General features: G+C 46.0%; 1 protein-coding gene across 2 annotated transcripts in view; it reads left to right on the forward strand.

The window, feature by feature from the left end:
• The window catches only part of b4galt6 (UDP-Gal:betaGlcNAc beta 1,4- galactosyltransferase, polypeptide 6), a 144,480-nt gene that overhangs the window by 93,149 nt on the left and 32,023 nt on the right, over positions 1 to 19,308 (forward strand). The window contains exons 7-9 of one of the 2 annotated variants that reach the window (XM_072468484.1): positions 424 to 546; positions 8,182 to 8,283; positions 11,008 to 15,442. In XM_072468484.1, coding sequence (XP_072324585.1) covers positions 424 to 546; positions 8,182 to 8,283; positions 11,008 to 11,155 — 373 coding nt within the window. In that variant the 3' untranslated portion in view covers positions 11,156 to 15,442. Of the gene's footprint in view, positions 1 to 423; positions 547 to 8,181; positions 8,284 to 11,007; positions 15,443 to 19,308 lie in introns of those variants that run through there. The other variant, XM_072468485.1, reaches the window with a different exon arrangement.

Here is a 19,308-nt window from a genome sequence, read left to right on the forward strand (position 1 = left end):
TTCATCTTCATCTGGCAGTCTATCCTTCTATTCCTTTCTCCATAATATCCCCATAAATGAATCAAGTACATTGATTCATCAGTAACTTGGTAAATGCTTTCATCTTCAGGTAACATAAATGATATTTTAGAATCCTTTTCTGTTGCTACATTTTGTTAAGTGAATGGAATAACTGTCTTAATGTTTTCTGTTTCAAGTTGAGCGCAGCTACTATGTTTTATTTCTTTTTAACAAGTTGCTGTTTCTTTGCCCTGTATATTTTATGTTCTGGTTAACTTATTAAATATCTTTCTTAATGCACTGACAAACTTATGGGGTGAGTTTTCGATTTCTATTTTCTTTTAGCGTCTTTTGGCTTAAAATTTCATACCATGCAGTCCTTGGATGCTAACCTCATTTCTTTCCCCCCCTCTCATTTGCTAGTCTACCATACAATGAGTTCTTCGGTGGAGTCAGTGGTCTAACAGTGGAGCAGTTCAGGAAAATCAATGGATTTCCCAATGCTTTCTGGGGATGGGGTGGAGAAGACGATGACCTGTGGCGTAGGTAAGAACCTTTCAGATGTATAACTTAAAGGCTGGAGGTGGTGGTTCAAAGATGAGTAAGGGCTGAGTGTTTTCTGTTAAATAGTTTGCATTTTGATGGCTTTTTAAATCAAAGATGAAGGCTATTTGAATTGGAGATGGAATATTTTAAATGGTGTTCACATGCAACACTCCTAATTTAAGTGAGACTTGCGTGGCGGCCATTGCGCACACAGGGCGGCCCCTGCTTAAAGGTGTTGGTTCTGGCCTTTTTTAATAATAATCTTTATCTTTGTCAAAAGTAGGCTTACATTAACACCGCAATGAAGTTACTGTGAAAATCCCCTAGTCGCCACATTCCGGCGCCTGTTCGGGTACACCGAGTGTGAATTCAGAGTGTCCAATTCACCTAACAGCATGTCTTTCGGGACTTGTGGGAGGAAACCGGAGCACCCGGAGGAAACTCACGCAGACACGTGGAGAACGTACAGACTCCACACAGACAGTGACACAAGCCAGGAATCGAACCTGGGACCCTGGCGCTGTGAAGCAACAGTTCTAACCACTGTGCTACCATGCTGCCCACAATTTTACCTCCGTTTAGGGTAGATTGGAAAAATGGAGCAGAGAGTGAAGGGGAAGAAGTCGTCCCCTGGATGGGCATGTTACTATCCGGCTGAAGACAGCGGAAAGTCTGGTGAAAGAGTTGGAGGAGGCTCGTGGTGCAGTGCCAACTATAAAAATGGTGGAGGGTTAGGGTTAGGCTGTCTTCAATAGGAAAGCTGTAGGTGGAGCAATTGATGGGCTTCATTAAAGGGGAGTTTCGGCAGCCAAGGAAGGAAATACAGAAATACTGGTCAATGGCGAATGCGGGGGCGGGCAGTGACATCTCTACGTGGGACCCTGGAAGGGGTGGAAAACTGCCTCGAGATGCAGGGGACAACAAGCCAGGAGGCGGAGAAGGCGGCGTCCAACCAGAGTGACTGTATTATGTCACTGCAGGCGGAGATGGCGATCCTTGGGATTCTGTGCAAGTCGCTGTGGTCGAGGATGGAGGACCAGGAAAACAGGTCCAGGCGGCAAAATCTGCGGATTGGCGGTCTGCCGGAGCAAGTAGAGGGAGCTCGTCTGATGAGCTATGTCGCTAGTATGTTGGCCAGGTTGGTGGATGAGAAGGTGTTGGACAAGGCCCCAGAGGTGGACTGGGCCCCTAGGTCCCTGACGCAGAAGCCGAGAACGGGGCAGTGATTGTGCAGATGCACAAGTTCCAGGACAAAGACAAGATGCTGAGTAGACGAGGGCAGGACGGGGCTGTGAATGGGAGGGAAACCGAATCAGGATATTTCAGAAATCTCGAACGGAGCTGGCCAGGAGACCTACAGGTTTCAACAAGGCTACGGAAAGATCCGATTCAGGATGCTGGCCAATCTTTGGGTAACCTTTTGAGGACCAGGAATATTATTTTGGGATGCCAGAGGAGGCGTTGACTTTATCGAGGAATATCAGCTGCAGGGAGAGCTGAAAGGTGACTCTGGGTGGAGGAGCTTTGTCCTCGAAGGTTGGATTTTGTTATTGTTTGCCGTGGGGAGGAGAAGTTGTAAGGGGGTGCGATTGCTCCCCCCAGCCCCACTTTTTTTTGGGGCATTTTTATGTGTTTGTTGTAATTTTTGTTGGGGGATTTTTTTTCTGGTCCTATTTGTATTTTTGGTACTGACTGTAGCCCAGTGGTGTGTGTGTGTGTGGGAAGGCGGCATGGCAGGTATGGTGGGTGAGTTTGGCCATTGGCAGTGTGGGCTGCCCATCTCAGGTGGGCCCGGTTCAGAGTGCGGACGGGACGGGGGGCAGCAGCAGAGGCTAAGGGTGATGATAGCTGAGAGTAGAGGGGGGTGGAGGCGTAAGCATCCAGTGAGAATCATGACATGGAATGTCCGCGGACTAAATGGGCTGGTCAAAGAGATGTTTGCACACCTGAAGAGTTTGAGCACGGACGTGATTTTCTTGCAGGAGACGTATCTCTGGGTGAAAGAACAAATGAGGCTTAGGCAGGGATGGGTGGAGCAAGTATTTTACTTGGGGTTTGATTCAAAGTCCAGGGGGGTGGCCATTTTGTTGAGCAGGAAAACAGGGTTTACAGGCCCAGGGAGATAACCTTTATTGTCACAAGTAGGCTTAAATTGCAATTAAGTTACTGTGAAAAGCCCCTGGTCGCCACATTCCGGCGCCCGTTAAGGTACACTGAGGGAGAATTCAAAATGTCCAAATTACCTAACAGCACATCTTTGGGGACTTGTGGGAGGAAACCGGAGCACCCGGAGGAAACCCACGCTGACACTGGGAGAACGTGCAGACTCCGCACAGACAGTGACTCAAGCCAGGAATCAAACCTGGGACCCTGGCGCTGTGAAGCCACAGTGCTAACCACTGTGCTACCGTGCTGCCCATGGTTGCAGAGTGCGGGACCCAGAACGGGGCAGAATCATGATGGTGAGTGGGGTATTAGAGGGGTGCTGGTAAATGTGTAAACGCCCAAGTGGGATGATGTGCAGTGCTGGTCCGAGGCAACAGAAGAGCAACGTGATTGCTTGGAGTCAGTGGACTGGCCCATACTTAAGAACTCAGCGATCAACCTAAACGAGTATGCCACCACCGTCACAGACTTTATCAGCAAATGTGTAGAAGACTGCGTGCCAAAGAAAGTAGCATGTACTGCACGTTCCCCAACAGGAAACCATGGCTTAATCGGGAGATTGACTCCCTACTGAAGGCCAGGTCTGAGGCGTTCAAATCAGTGACCCTGACCTTTACAAGAAATCCAGGTATGACCTCCGCAAAGTCATCAGGAATGCCAAGAGACTGTATCAGACCCAGCTAGAGTCACAGACTGACGTCACGGACTCTCGTCGGTTGTGGCAAGGCTTAAACAACATAACGGGCTACAAAGTGAAGCCAAACAGAATCTCCGGCAGCAGTGCACCCCTCCCCGATGAACCCAATGTCTTCAATACTCTGTTTGAGCAGGAAACCATCAAACCACTGTCAACTGCCCCATCAGCCCCGGACACACCCATACCCATCGTCCCGGCTTTCAAAGTTAGATTGGCCTTCTTGAAAGTGAACCCTCAGAAGTTGACGGGTCCCTGATCGTGCACTCGGAGCCTGCGCAGACCAGCTGGCAGATGTGTTCGCGAATATCTTCAACCACTCCCTTCTCCGTTCCCAACTCCCCACCTGCTCAAGAAGACCATCATCATATCAGTGCCAAAGAAGAGCCAGCGCCTCAACCACTATTGTCCGGCGGCCTTGACATCGATCGTAATGAAGTGCTTCGAGAGGTTGGTCAGGCGGCCCATCAACTCCACACTCCCAGACTGCCTAGATCCACTGCAATTTGCATACCGCCACAACCGGTCCATAGCAGAGGCCATCTCCCTGGCCCTACACTCATCCCTAGAGCATCTCGACAACAAGGACTCCTACGTCAGACTCCTATTTATTGACTAAAGCTCCGCCTTCAACACCATAATCCCAACCAAGCTCAAAAGTTCCAAAACCTAAGACTTAGCTCCTTACTCTGCAACTGGATCCTCAACTTTCTGACCTATAGTCCTCAATCAGTAAGGATAAACAACATCTCCTCAATGATGGTCCTCAATACTGGGGCTCCGCAAGATTGCGTTCTTAACCCCCTACTATAATTCTTTTATGCAATCGACTGCATGGCAAAATTTGGCTCCAATTCCATCTGCAAGTTTGCTGATGACATGATCGTAATGGGTCGGATCTCAAACAACGATGAGTCAGAATACAGGAGGGAGATAGAGAACCTAGTGGAGTGGTGTAACGACAACAATCTCTCCCTCATTGTCAACAAAACTAAAGAGCTGGTCATTGACTTCAGGAAGTAAAATATCATACACACCCCTGTCTGCACCAATGGTGCCAAGGTGGAGATGGTTGATAGGTTCAAATTCCTTCACATCATCAACAGTCTGTCCTGGTTTACCCACGTCAATGCTTCCACCAAGAAAGCACAACAGCACCTATGCTTTCTCAGGAAACTAAGGGAATTCGGCATGTCCACATTGACTCTTTCCAACCTTTACAGATGCACCATAGAAAGCGTCCTATCTGGCTGACTGGGAGTGACTCGAGCCCTGTACTCTCACCAGCTGATCATGGGGGGCGGGGGAAGGATTTTAATTGTGTAATGGAGCCGAGGTTGGATAGGTCAAGTCCTAAGTCAATGGGGAGGTCGAGAATGGCGAGATAGCCGGGAGGGTTCATGGAAAGGATGGGGATGATCGATCTGTGGAGGTTCGTGAACCCGAAAGAGAGGGTGTATTCCTTCTTCTCGTATGTGTATAGGGTCTATGCCAGGATTCTTTTTTTTTTAAAGTAGTGAGCTGGTAGGTGCTCATGGGAAAGATATTGAGATTCCTTAGAGTTCGGTGCCTTCTCAGATTACAAACTCAACCTGGGGAAGAGCAAAATCTTCCCGGTAAACCCCCATGGGAGGAGCAGAGCTGGAGGAACTGCCGTTTAAAATTACCCAAACCAAGTTCAGGTACCTGGGGATACAGATCGCTCACAACTGGATTAGGCTCCACAGGTGGAACCTGTCCAGTCCAGTGGAGGACATGAAGAGGGACCTACAAAGATGGGACTCACTCCCACTCCCACTAGTGGGAAGGGTACAGACGATCAAAATGCTGCCCATGTTCCTTTTCCGGTTTGCACCGGCTAAGATAGACGCCACATTTAGGACATGGAAAGTGGGCAGAGGGACCTTGAGGGTGAAGGATATGTACGTGGACCGTAGATTAGCAATCCTGGCGGAACTGTTGGAGAAGCTCCAACTCCGAAAACATGCAGCTGGGAGATTTTTCACCGCAAAGGTCTTCTATTCCAGATTTATAGTGAATTCAACTTTCACTCGCTGCCCTGGGTCTTTGTGTTACTAGTCCAGTGACAGTACCACTGCCCCGCTACCTTTCCTTAGTGAAGGAAATCTGTCTTACCTGGTTGATCGTACATGTGACTCCAGACCCACAGCAATGTGGTTGACTCTTCACTGCTCTCTGGAATTGCATTGCAAGCCACTCAATTGTGTTAAACCGCTACAAAGTCAAAAAGGATGAAACTGGCAGACCCTCCAGGCACCAGAAATGACAGCGGCGCACTCAATCCTGCTTGCTAGAATCTGAGGCTTATGCCAAAATTGGGAGAGTGGCCCATAGACTAGTCAAACAACAGCTTGACATAGACATACTCATTGAATCATACCTTACAGTCAATGTCCCAGACACCACCATCACCATACCTGGGTATGTCTTGTCCCACTCGCAGGACAGACCTAGAAAAGGTAATGGCACACTGGTGGACAGTTGAGTGGGAGTTGCCCTGGGAATTTTCAACATTGACTCCAGACCCCTTGAGATTTAGACACACCAGGTCAAACATGACCAGGAAACGTCACCGCTACGTTGCTGTAGCTATGCGAGTGGTAGTTTTGTAAGTGAGATGCTGCTCCCAGTCCTAAAAGGCATTCTGCCACTAAACAAATGAATGTCATGTCTGAATTTCAGTGAGGGTGCAATGCCAGTGGGCCCTATGTCCCAAACATTGGCTGATTGAATCAAATGGTCTTTTCCTTCAGTTGTTTGTAATAGGCAGAATGTAGACCAGCCTATGCTTGCCAAACCGAACACAAAACATCTATTGTTGCTAATAGGTGTGATTCTATGATTTGGCTGAATTTGCCGAACTATCCTGAGTGCGCTAATAGCTACATGAAGAACCAATTTAACATAATCAATTGAGTTGGTAACGTGCCTCATTCACGTTCACTAGAAACAACATGTATTCCTACACAGACACCTGGGGCGCGATTCTCTGAAATGGAGACCGTGTTTGCGCCGTCGTGAACGCCGTCGTGGTTCACGATGGCGTGAAATGGCCCCATTCCCGACCGATTCAGGGCCCGAAAATGGGCTAGGAGCGGCACCGCGTACATGACGCGGCCGGCGCCGCATGACTGGCGTCACCTGCGCATGGCGTCACCACGCGCGTGCGTGGTTGCCGTCCTCCCGAGTCCGTCCCGCAAGAAGATGTCCGACGGATCTTGCGGGGCTGCGGAAGAAAGGAGGTCCTCCCTCAGAGAGGCTGGCCCGACAATCGGTGGGCACCGATCGCGGGCCAGACCCCATTTGAGGCCCCCCCGGTGCAGATCCCCCCCTCAGCGTTCCCGCGCTGTTCCCGCCGGCAGCAACCAGGTGTGGACGGCGCCGGGGGGAACCCGCCGTTTTGGGCAGGCCGCTCGGCCCATCCGCCACTGAGAATCGCGGGGGTACCGGTGAATCGCCATTTTGGCTGTCTCGGGCGATTCACTTGTCCGCGCCACGCAAATCGCGATTGTGCCGATCTGGCCGCTTCCATGAATCGCGGGAGGGCGTCGGACCGGCGTCGCAGTAAAATTTGGCGGCCCAGGCGATTCTCTGAGCGCGGGAGCAGAAAATCGCGCCCCTGTTCTCTGCAAACAAATGGAATATGTTCAAGCTTGCACTTCCCTGTTACTTTCTTCAGACTCGATGGCCCGAATGGCCTCCTTCTACACTGTAAATTCTATGACAAAAAACTTTGGCAGCATGTTTCACTTTTCAGCAATATTCAAGTTGTGAACGACCAAGTGACTGTTTGAATTTAAATTCCCCAGTTGCCATTTTGGTATTGGACTATTATTGGTTCAAGATTCTGAATAACGAATCCAGTGACAGTAATGTCAAGATTGCTGTAGCTAATAGACTAAGTTCATTGTGCACTCTTACTGAGTTCACAGCTTTTTTTTTTAATTTAGAGTATCCAATTATTTTTTTTCCCAATTAAGGGGCATGCCCTAGGCACCTATCCTGCACATCTTTTGTGTTGTGTTGGTGAGACCCACTCAGACACGGGGAGATTGCAAACTCCACAAGGGCCGGGATGGAACCTGAGACCTTGACGCCGCGAGGCGGCAGTGCTAACCACTGCGCCACCATGCTGCCCTAAGTTCACAGCTTTTATCTTTCCAAGACTGTGCATTCTGTTGGACACATCTTAACAAGCAGGCTTAATGTTGAAACGCTCTCTTTTGTTTCACACCAGGGGCTGTTGAGTGTTAAGTTTGATTTAGAGGCGTCAAATCCATTCTGTTGCATATTAGAACATAGAACAATACAGCGCAGTACAGGCCCTTCGGCCCACGATGTTGCACCGAAACAAAAGCCATCTAACCTACACTATGCCATTATCATCCATATGTTTATTCAATAAACTTTTAAATGCCCTCAATGTTGGCGAGTTATATTATAACTTCCTGTTTTGCCCAGTTCCAACCTTTCATTACAAATCCAGTCGGAGCAAAGATAAACTCCGAAAATATTTGCCTGTTCATCAGGAAGGTGTGAAAATTGCCATTTGCTGAAACCAAAGTGCAGCAACTTGTTATAAAACTCTCATTCGGTAAAATGTACGATGCATATTTACATCTTCACATTTTTGTTTTGATATGTGAAAACTCAATCAATGTTCCTGTTTAATTCACCAAATATGTTGGTAGAATATGTTCCGTGACGTTTGAGACAAATTGACTTACTAAGTCTCTTTCTCTTTCACCTCGCAGAGTTTTCTTTGCAGGGTACAATGTGACAAGGCCAGAAGGAAATTTGGGAAAATACAAATCTATCCCCCATCATCATCGAGGGGAAGTACAATTTCTAGGCAGGTATGGAGTCAATATTTTTAATGTGCTGAAGATTCATTAGAAAATCTCCCTTACCTCTTGGTTCTCAATTCAGTAAATAATTGATATGAATGAAATGAAATGAAAATCGCTTATTGTCACAAGTAGACTTCAAACGAAGTTACTGTGTAAAGCCCCTCGTCGCCACATTCCGACGTCTGTTCGGGGAGGCTGGTACGGGAATTGAACCGTGCTGCTGGCCTGCCTTGGAATGCTTTAAAAGCCAGCAATTTAGCCCAGTGTGCTAAACCAGCCCCTGAAAGCGTGAGACTTCCAGTGTGTTTGAAGTCCTTCTGAAATTGCATTACCCGTACATGCATTTCCATTTGTATCTAGGAAAATGCTTGGAGACTTAAATGGTTCAATAGAGAGCATATTGTCTCTTCTCTCCTGGAATCTGGGTTTAAATCCATTATAGTGGGATCAGAATTGCTGACTAAAAGAATTCTAAGTGATACAAATTTCAGAAGGCTCGAATAGAAACACAATATGCTGGAAATACTTTTCTTTCTATTCCTTCATGGGGTGTTGATGTCACTGGCTGAGCCATGGGCAGCATGGTAGCACAGTGGTTAGCACTGTGGCTTCACAGCGCCAGGGTCCCAGGTTCGATTCCTGGCTTGTGTCACTGTCTGTGTGGAGTCTCTACGTTCTCCACGTGTCTGCGTGGGTTTCCTCCGGGTGCTCCAGTTTCCTCCCACAGTCCAAAGATGTGCAGGTTTGGTGGATTGGCCACGCTAAATTGCCCTTCGTGTCCAAAAAGGTTGAGGAGGGGTTATTGTGTTAGGGGGATAGGGTGGAAGTGAGGGCTTAAGTGCGTCGGTACCGACTCAATGGCCCAAATTCTGCACTGTATGTTCCATATTGGCCATTCTTAATTGCCTCAGACATTGAACTGAGTGGCTTGCTAAAGTCAGCCACATTGCCGTGGGTCTGGAGTCACATGTAGGCCAGACCAGGTAAGGATGGCGGATTTCCTTCCCTAAAGACCATGAGTGAACCAGGTGGACTTTTACGACAATTGACAATGGTTCATAGTCATTGCTAGATTTTTAATATAATAATAATCTTTATTGTCACAAGTAGGCTTATATTAACACTGCAATGAAGTTACTGTGAAAATCCCCTCGTCGCCACACTCCGGCGCCGGTTCGCGTACACAGAGGGAGAACTCGGAATGTCCAATTCACCTAACAAGCATGTCTTTTGGGGCTTGTGGGAGAAACCGGAGCCCCCGGAGGAAACCCACATGTGCCCTTGCAAATCAAAAGTTGTTGCAAGTGGTGTTCCACCGGGCTCGTTTTATTATATATTAACGATTTAGCATGATTGGGAAGTTTGCAGACGACACCAAGATTGCCCTGGTAGTGGATAGTGTACGGGATAGAACATAGAACAATACAGGCCCTTCGGCCCACGATGTTGTGCCAACCATTTATCCTAATCTAAGTTCAACCTAACCTACACCCCTTCAATTTACTGCTGTCCATGTGTCTGTCCAAGAGTCGTTTAAATGTCCCTAATGACCCTGACTCCACCACCACCTCTGCTGGCACTGCATTCCACGCACCCACCACTCTGTGTAAAGAACCTATTTCTGACATCTCTCCTATACCTTCCTCCAATCACCTAAAAATTATGTCCCCTCGTGACAGCCATTTCCACCCTGGGGAAAAGTCTCTGGCTATCCACTCTATCCGTGCCTCTCCTCACCTTGTACACCTCGATCAAGTCACCTCTCTTCCTTCTTCGCTCCAGTGAGAAAAGCCCTAGCTCCCTCAACCTTTTTTCATAAGACATACCCTCCAGTCCAGGTAGCATCCTGGTAAATCTCCTCTGCACCCTCTCCAAAGCATCCACATCCTTCCTATAATAAGGCGACCAGAACTGGACACAATATTCCAAGTGTGGTCTAACCAGGGTTTTGTAAAGCTGCAGCAAAACCTTGCAGCTCTTAAACTCAAACCCCCTGTTAATGAAAGCCAACATACACCTGGCTTCTTAACCCTATTAACCCCAGTGGCAACTTTGAGGGATCTATGTACGTGGACCCCAAGATCCCTCTGTTCCACCACACTTCCAAGAATCCTGCCTTTAACCCTGTATTCAGCATTCAAATTTGACCTTTCAAAATGAATCACTTCACATTTATCTTGGTTGAACTCCATTTGCCAATTCTCAGCCCAGCTCTGTCTCCTGTCAATGTCCTGTTGTAACCTGCAACAGCCCTCAACACTATCTACAACTCCACCAACCTTCTTTGTGTCATAGGCAAACTGGGCATTTTTTGACATTCTATAACCCAAGGTATTGTGAATACTCAGTCATTGAATATATTCATGACTGAAAATGATATGTATTTTGGATAACTAAGGCAATTGAGGAATATGGAGATAATACAGGGCAGTGAAGTTGCGAGTGGAGGTCAGACATTACTTTATTGAATGGTGATGGCACCGGTGCTCAGGGCTGAATGACCAAAGTATTAGAGAAACTAGTATAACAAAGAGGGTAAGGGAGGATTTAAATCGAGATGATTAATTTGATAGATCTTTGGAAGAGCAGTTAGAAGCATGATGGGCCGAGCAGCCTCTTTCTATGGCGTATGATTCTATGAACTTTATTCCAATACTCCTTGGCTTATATTGGTTGACTTCACTGCTCATTTAATTATTCCCTTGTTTCCCCCCCCCCCGCCCCCAACAGATATAAATTGTTGAGGTATTCGAAAGAACGTCAGCCCCTGGATGGGTTGAACAACTTGAAGTATACTCCAAATATAACTCTGCACTTTTTGTACAAAAACATAACCGTGAACCTCACCCCAGAGTTGGCTCCTGTGATTGAAGACTAAAAAGAATGGGACCAGCTTAAATTTGAACAGCTTCCCTGGAACATTGCAGATTTCTGAGTATTTTGTTCTTGCGGCAGTTCAGTGAAGGGCTTTAAGAGTCTTGAGGAACGGCCAAACTGTCAGCTGTGGATAATTGAATGACGGCTTGAGTCCCGAAATTTGAGCAGCTGATTGTATCTGCATGTCTGCGCGCATTCGCTTTTGCTAATGAATTCACCCTGCATTTTGAAAGACAACACGCCATTGTTCTGGAATCAAAGATGTTAACGGCAGGGCTACCCTCACTACTCAGCCCTGGCATTATTGTCTTGGCTTTCTTGTCATGATCAGCTGTTCCTGTACAAAGGTGTTAAAACCAATAGAATTTCGACCTGTAGGTATTGCATAACATATTGTATTTTTAGCTAAGATGAAGGCTTGAAATAATGCTATGGATTTGTAAATATATTGTAAAATTGTGCACTTTGCCACTCTTTTTTTTTATACTATTGAACTGATGCATTTGTGTGATGTTCCTTTTACAAAGGAGGTATATATAGATATACATATATATATGTATGTAACTTGGTATGTAACTTGGCATGTAAGAACAAAATGTAAATAGTCTTTAAGACACATCATTTACTTTCCATACTGAAAAATGGGAAGATTACAATATATTGTCTGGTTGCTATTAGCTAACACCATAGCTTGTTGCAGTAGGATTGTACGCTCCCAAGTCACTTCACCTTCTAGTTATGATTTGGAGAGGACTTTTTTGTTTTTCCAAGTAAAATGAGTTTAGCTTGGGATTATCTTCAACTGTGTGATATAGTGCTATCTGAATTTTGCAATTGGGGAAACCAAGATTGGGGGGGGGGGGGGGGGGGGCGGCAGGGGGGGAAGGAGAGATATTTGTTCTTAAACAAAAAGAATTGAAGATAAGCTGCAAGCTAAACAGAAATTTCTTCCTGTCGGGTTTAGGGTGGTGCTGACTTAGCCTCTGAACAGCTGACACAAGCCTATTGACTGTTCTCATTGCAGAACCAAATTTTCTGCCACTCTGTTTTGACTAGCTGACCATCCGTTATCATTTCCCTATGGACATCCTGCATGCATTGAGATTTGGCATTGATCAACTTGCCGTATTTGGAAAGTGAAACCTTGTTTCCTATAATCTGTTCACAAGAGAAGTGAAAGCGAGCATTTTAAACGTGCAGAAGCTAATAATAATAAAAATAAGCATGCGGTAACTGGATACAAGTTTGAAAACAAAATTCCAGTGGTGCGCTGTATATATGCCAGTTCGATTGAAATAATGGAATGATTCTGTGTAAATAGCTGCTTTTCAGATAATGTCCCATTCCTTTGATTTTTAAGATGGGATTTGTTGACTTATGACTTTGTGAACCTATCTTTACTTTGATTTAACCTGATGAGAATTGATACAACTGCTGGCCTCTATCAATTGGGGGGGGGGGGGGAGTAAGAGGAGAAGGGCAATTGCACATTCCCCTTCAAAATCTTAAATAATCTATCTGTTTTCTCGTTTTGTCTGTTCAAAATCTGCTCGTTCATTGAAGAGCCTAAGGAATGTTTTCTTGACTCATTTGTGAATGACTGCAGCATCTCTTCAGCCGTGGATGAGCCTGGTATTGTTTGTTTTCATTGTTTTTTAGTTGCAAATCTTTATCGATGTAACTTGTCATAATTGCCATTAACCACACTTAACCTTTTGCTATTTTCGATCTAGGGTTTATACTTGGTCAGTGTACACTTGGAGAATGGAGACCATGCAAACTGGGCCCAAAAGGTTTAATAAGTAGTAACAAGGAGTCAATTTGTATTAAATTTGATTGAACAAGTGTTAGTTGAAAGATGCTGGTGTTTCTTAATCACTTGAGGGGGAAACTACCTAGCACAGATGCTTCAAGAAAAATTTCCTTTGAGTAAGGCTGGATGATTTACCTTAGAAAGCACTTATGATAAGGGCACAACAGGAAAAGCTGCTGTCACGAGTGACTGTATGGTTCTGGATTTGGTGTGCCTGCAAATTGCAGACTTTTTAACCCTAGTTGTTCCCAATTTCCTAAGTGAATACAGGATAGAAAAGAATATTTAAATTATCTGTAAAACTTGCACTCACGCAAGCACTAAACAAGTAACTCCAAAAGGATAGGAACCAATGTATCTTGAAAAAAATATGCTAGTAAATGAAGTTTCACTTATAATAAAATATAACCAATATTGCTGTAGGGGTTGGGGTTCATACAGCTGTTCTGAATCAGTTTTGGCTGATGGTTTTCACCCATGGTTTTGAGTCACTGCAACTCCCTTTGTTCCCCACATCCGCCTTCATTTCAGTTGCTGCTGCACTTTCACTACTTGGCTTTTCTTTGGACCTTTGTGACTGAAGGGTGACGTTTCAAACTTGGGGCACATGAGCTGAGGAGCAACTGAATTTAGTATCAATGGGATGTTACGGAAGATAATGGGCGGCATTTACTGGCTGTTTACGCCGGCGGGAAATTCCGGTCCCAGACTGGCACTCTTCTCCAACGACAAGGGGTCCTGTCACGGGGAAATCCCGTTGACAAACAACAGGGTCGCCGATAAACACGGCGGGGTGGTCAGTAAATCCCGCCCAATGTTTGTTTGTCCTACTAATTTTAGCATACCATTCTAGAATACATTTCACAATAGATGATAGCTTTAGTATCTTGTTAATTTGCATTGAGGCTCTTTGAACACTGGCAGTTAATGGGTTTTCACACACTTTACAGAGGCCTTTGCCTCAATTCAGTATTGAATCCCAAAAAGTTACAAATCAATAAAATTAATTTTCCCCCAAATAGATCTCTCACTTTCCAGTAATAATTCCACGTCTCAATTTGTTTTTGTATGCCAGAGTTTTGCCATGGTGGCTGTTCAATGTGTAACAAGTTGCAAATCTCGGGGAGTGGGGTTGGCGCAGGGAATAGCTTTGGAATTTGAGAGCTTCTCCATAAAAAAGGGAAAAAGTAACTGGGAGGACGTCATTCCAGACTATGGTATTCCTTTTGTAGAGCAAGCTGGATAAAGGGTGAGACACACATTCCACTCATCATCACAACCAGTGAATGGTATGAAGGTACTTGAAGAGGTATTTTGAGGGTGGGGGAAATGTGTATAATTGATTCACTGCTGTGAATAGAAACATTAAGTTACCTGAGAAGAACTATAAAGATGATTAAATCGAGGCTGAAAATTAAATGTTCGGGAACTGCCTGTTAACCGTGAACCACAATACAATTTTACAAAAATCATTAATTCTGAAGCCACCAATCATTTCATAATTATTAAACATTAATATGTAAAATGCAGCACCCTCCCTCTCTTTCCCCCATGCCCGTTTGAACTGTTCCCCTGTTTAGCTTCTAAATAACATTTACCCTCAAGCATGCATTTTGTTAATTCTCTGTAGGGCAGATTATTTCCTTATAAAGAATACATTCAAGTTCTAGTTGAGTCAATTTCAAATTTTGAGCTAAAAGGAAATGTGTTGTATCTTTTATTTTGTATTCTTTTTTTCTTCAGATTTTCTAAGCAATATCTCATCAAACAACAAGGTGGCATACATTTTATATATATTTTGGGCGGGACAATATGGCCCTGCCATTGGCGGACATCATTGCGGGCAGGACGGGAACGTTTGGAGAGCCGTTGACTTTTGACGCTTCTCCAAATGTTCCCGAGCTGCCCGTGATGTCAGCTAGTTGTCAGAGGCCGCAAATCCCTTCCCGACCTTTTTTCTGAATCCTGGATGCTTTTAGTTTGCAGTGTTAACTGAAAAGATTGTGCACTTTAACGTTTCTCTATACACATATTTATATATATATATATATATATATATATATGTAATATATATCTATTTATAATATATATTAAATGTATATATATATATTGGATCTTAAATTGGAAAGAAAGAAACAGCATTTGCAGTTAGTGGAAACAGGTAATTGCGGCAGCAATAATTACGTTTTTAGCTCAAATTCCAATGATTTGCTGAGTTGCCAATCATATCCATTTATGTAAAGCACTGCATAATGACATGAATTGTACACCATCAAAATCCAGTATGAGGTCCGCTCACAGGCAAAAGTAGTATATTGTAGCATGCTGCAGGAGGAATTATTTGGCATGCTAAACGACATCACCATTAATGGTGATGAATTATTTCTAAGGATCTCTGTCTTGTGGTGTGTTTGTGATAATATTTGTATATTTTGTATCATTCTTTTATGAAAATAAACAATACCAGCACTCAAAGACTTTTGTTTTAAATTTCCCACACACATCTCTGAGCAATTTATGGAGTTGGATAACACAGTTTAATGATTCAGAGACAGGAGTTCAAATGCCACCACAATGGGATTTCTAGCGGGAATTCCAGAGTTTGGGTCCAAGGCACGGCTCCAATGGTGGTGCAATGTAAATTGGGAATGTGCAAGAGGCCATAATTGGAGACAAAGCCGCTTCTGCAGTATTGCAAGGATTGATGTGGATGAATAAAGAGATTTTAATTATCAAACTTCTCTTCAATTTCCCCTCAAATCCTTGAACAGTTATCTCCCAAATCTGGGGCCACCTTTCCTGGAACATATTGAATCATTTCAGGTTTCAGCCCTGGCATAGTGCCAAAATAGTTCTCAACAAAGCCGCAAATGATTGTGATGAAGGTGAATTATTTTTCCTCGTCTGCAGTCTTGGGACACAGTTGCCTCCACCGTCCTCCCATCTCCTCTCCCTTGTCATCCAGTTGGCTGGGCCTGCACACGCCTGGCTCCATTCTTACCTAATCATAGGCAGGATAGCATCCACAGTGGCTTCTCTCCCCCTCCCACACTGGTGCCCCACAAGAATTTATCCTGGCCCTACGTTATCTAGAATATTTCTCCACATTCCGTCCCTTGGTAACAAGATCCGAAAACAGAGTTTTCATGTACTGGCAGGGCCACGTTTCTTAATTCTTCCACTGTCTCTATTGACAAACTGCTTACGCATTTAGGAATGCATGAGCAGAAATTTCCCCCAGTTAAATACAGGGAAGAACAAAGCCAGTGTTCCCCAGCTACTGACTCTACCCGTCTCCCTGGCAACTGTCTGACACTGAACCAGATCAGACTGCTTCCCTTTGACTCCCAGGAGAGGTCCCGACCACATATTGACTCCACCACCAAGACCATCTATTTCCACCAACAACGCCAGATTTTACATCTATTCTGCTGCTGAAACTCACATGTTTGCTGCTGGTTAGCTCTATATTTAACAATTCCAATGCAGCCCCCTCTTTTTTTTTATGTTCCTTAAACTTGAAGACATCCAAAACTTTGCCCACGTCCTTATTGCCCAAGTTCCATTCCCCCACCATTGCCCTGTGCTCACTGACCGACATTGCCTCATGGTCACGCAGCACCTTGATTTTAAAAATCCCATCCTTGTTCATAAATCCATCATTGTCCTGCATACCTCAACCTCATCCAACGCCACAACGCTCCCCAAAAAAGGATTTTCCTGAGTTAAGACGGAGGCATATCTTAATTAATTCAAAGGGCATGGGGCATTTATTGCCCATCTTTAATTACCTTGAGAAAGTGGTGGTGGGCTGCTGCGGTGCAGGTGTATCCACAGTGCTGTTAGGGAGGGAGTTCCAGGATTTTGACCCAGCGACAGTGAAGGAACGGTGATATATTTGCATGTCAGGATAGCGAGTGGCTTGGAAGAGACGATGTCAGTGGTGGTATTCCTAGGTATCTGCTGCCCTTGTCCTAGTTGGTTGTGGCTTTGGAAGGTGCTGACTAAGGAGTTTTGGTGAGTTGCTGCGGTGCATCTTGTTGATGGTACACAGGCTGCCACTGGACACCAGTGATGGAGGGAGTGAATATTGGTGGATGGGGTGCAAATGAAGTGGGCTGCTTTGTCCTGGATGGTGTTGAGCTTCTTGAGTGTTGTTCGAGCTACACTCATCCAGGGGTGGAGAATATTCCATCACACTCTTGACACACGCCTTGTAGATGGTGGACAGGCTTTGGAGGGTCCAGAGGTGAGTTACTCTTCACAAGATTCCTAACCTCTGACCTGTTCATGTGACCATAGTATTTCCAGGGCAAGTTCAGTTTCTGGTTGTTTGTGTTGTGGAGCAGATTATTATATGAAATAATCTCAGGTACAGAACGATTATTTATTTGGCCAGCGTGTCGGGCGAGCATGGGCTGGATTCTTCGCACCCCGACATCGCGTTCGGCGACGGGGCAGAGAATCCTTTTTCCCGCACGAAATCGGGACCGGCGGCGGTTCCACGATTCTCCGCCCCCCCCCCCCCCCCGAAAAGCGGCGTACTCTGGGAATACGCCACGCCGAGTATCCATCGCCTCAGGCCATTGCCTGAGGCCCGCCCCTCTATTCTCCGCCCCCGACCGGCCAAATTCCCGATGGCGTGTTTCTAATGCCCTGCCAACAAGGAAACTCGCGAGGCGGCTGCGGACTCTCTCCGTGGCCGCCACAGTCAGGGTCGGGCCGATTGGAGGGCAGGGGGGGCCTCATTCGGGACTGGGGGCTGTGTGTGTGGCTGGTCCAGGTCGGGCGAGCGGCCGATCAGGGGCACTATTTCGGCGGTCCAGGTCTGCGGGCTGAGTCTGCCATGGAGCACGGTGAGGCCGCCGCCGTGCGCGGCCTCTGACCTGGAAGTGGGGAGTCATATCAGCAGCTTGAGCTGTTCCCTGATAGCCCCATCAAGGCTGTGAATCTGTGGCCTTTTGACGCCAGTTTTCCTGCCGCAAAAGACCACAGTTTTCACGACAGTGTGGGGACTTCGTCCCAAAAACGGAGAATCCAGCCCCATGTCTTTGAAGCAGGACCCTACCCAACTGAAAAACCATGGGATATTTATACATTGAGAGCCACAAAACATCAAAGAACAAAAAAGTACAGCACAGGAATAGGCCCTTCGGCCCTCCAAGCCTGCACCAACCGTGCTGCCCGTCTAACCTAAAACCTTCTACTCTTCTGGGGTCTGTATCCCTCCAACCTATTCACGTATTTGTCAAGATGCCCTTTAGACATCACTACCGTAGCTGCTTCCACCACCTCCTCCGGCAACGAGTTCCAGGCACCCACTACCCTCTGTGTAAAAAATAATTCCTCGCACATGTCTAAACTTAGCCCCTCGCACTTAAAACCTCTGGCCCCCTAGTAATTGACTCTTCCACCCTAGGAAAAAGCTTCTGACTATCCACCCTGTCCATGCCACTCATAATCTTGTAGACTTCTATCAGGTCGCCCCTCAACCTCCGTTATCCCAGTGAGAACAAACCGAGTTTATCCAGTCACAGCTAACCAGTACGTTGCTTAAATTCCAACCCGGCCTGGTTTAGGTTTACGTTAAACAATTAGCAGATTTTCACAAGCATCACTTATCTTCCCAATCTTTCAGGCTCCTCCTAACCACTCCCTGGTGCCTGTTGCTACCAGGCTCGGTCTTGCGCTGCTAGCTTTGTCTGCAAAGTCAGGTCTTTGAGGTAATATATAGGGGTCACCAGGCATTCAAGCTACTGATAGGGGCTTGAAGATGTCTGAGGTTTACTGATAGCTGGTTGTTTAACCATGTAAGTATCCAGCTTGTGTGCCTTTGCTACGTTAACATCGTAGCTGGGTGGCGTCTTTACCCTGAATGTGGAATTTTACTTAACTTTCCTCATGTAATTATATAGTTTCAAATCCCTCTAAAAGTCCTTTAAGTACATTGCATAGAATCCCTACAGTGCAAAAGGAGGCCATTCAGCCCGTCGAGTCTGCACCAACCCTCTGAAAGAGCATCCCTACCTGGGCCCACTCCCCTGCCCTATCCCTGTCGACCCACACATTGATCATAGCCCATCCACCTAACCTGAGCATCTTTGGACTGTGGGGGGCCACCTACGCAGACACGGGGAGAATGTGCAAACTCCACACAGTCCCCAGGCCCAGAATATCAGAACAACACCCCAACCCAATAAACAACTGCAACCCTCCAACCCCGACATCAACACCCTGCCCACGTCTTGCCTTCCCCATTATGACCCCACAATTCTCCTTGAAGAAATGGATGAATGGTTTCCACCTCCGAGCGGACCCCTCTACCGCCCCCCCGAGAGAAT

This window comes from Scyliorhinus torazame, chromosome 11 (genome assembly GCF_047496885.1).
Source record: "Scyliorhinus torazame isolate Kashiwa2021f chromosome 11, sScyTor2.1, whole genome shotgun sequence".
In the NCBI taxonomy this organism is placed as follows: Eukaryota; Metazoa; Chordata; class Chondrichthyes; order Carcharhiniformes; family Scyliorhinidae; genus Scyliorhinus; species Scyliorhinus torazame.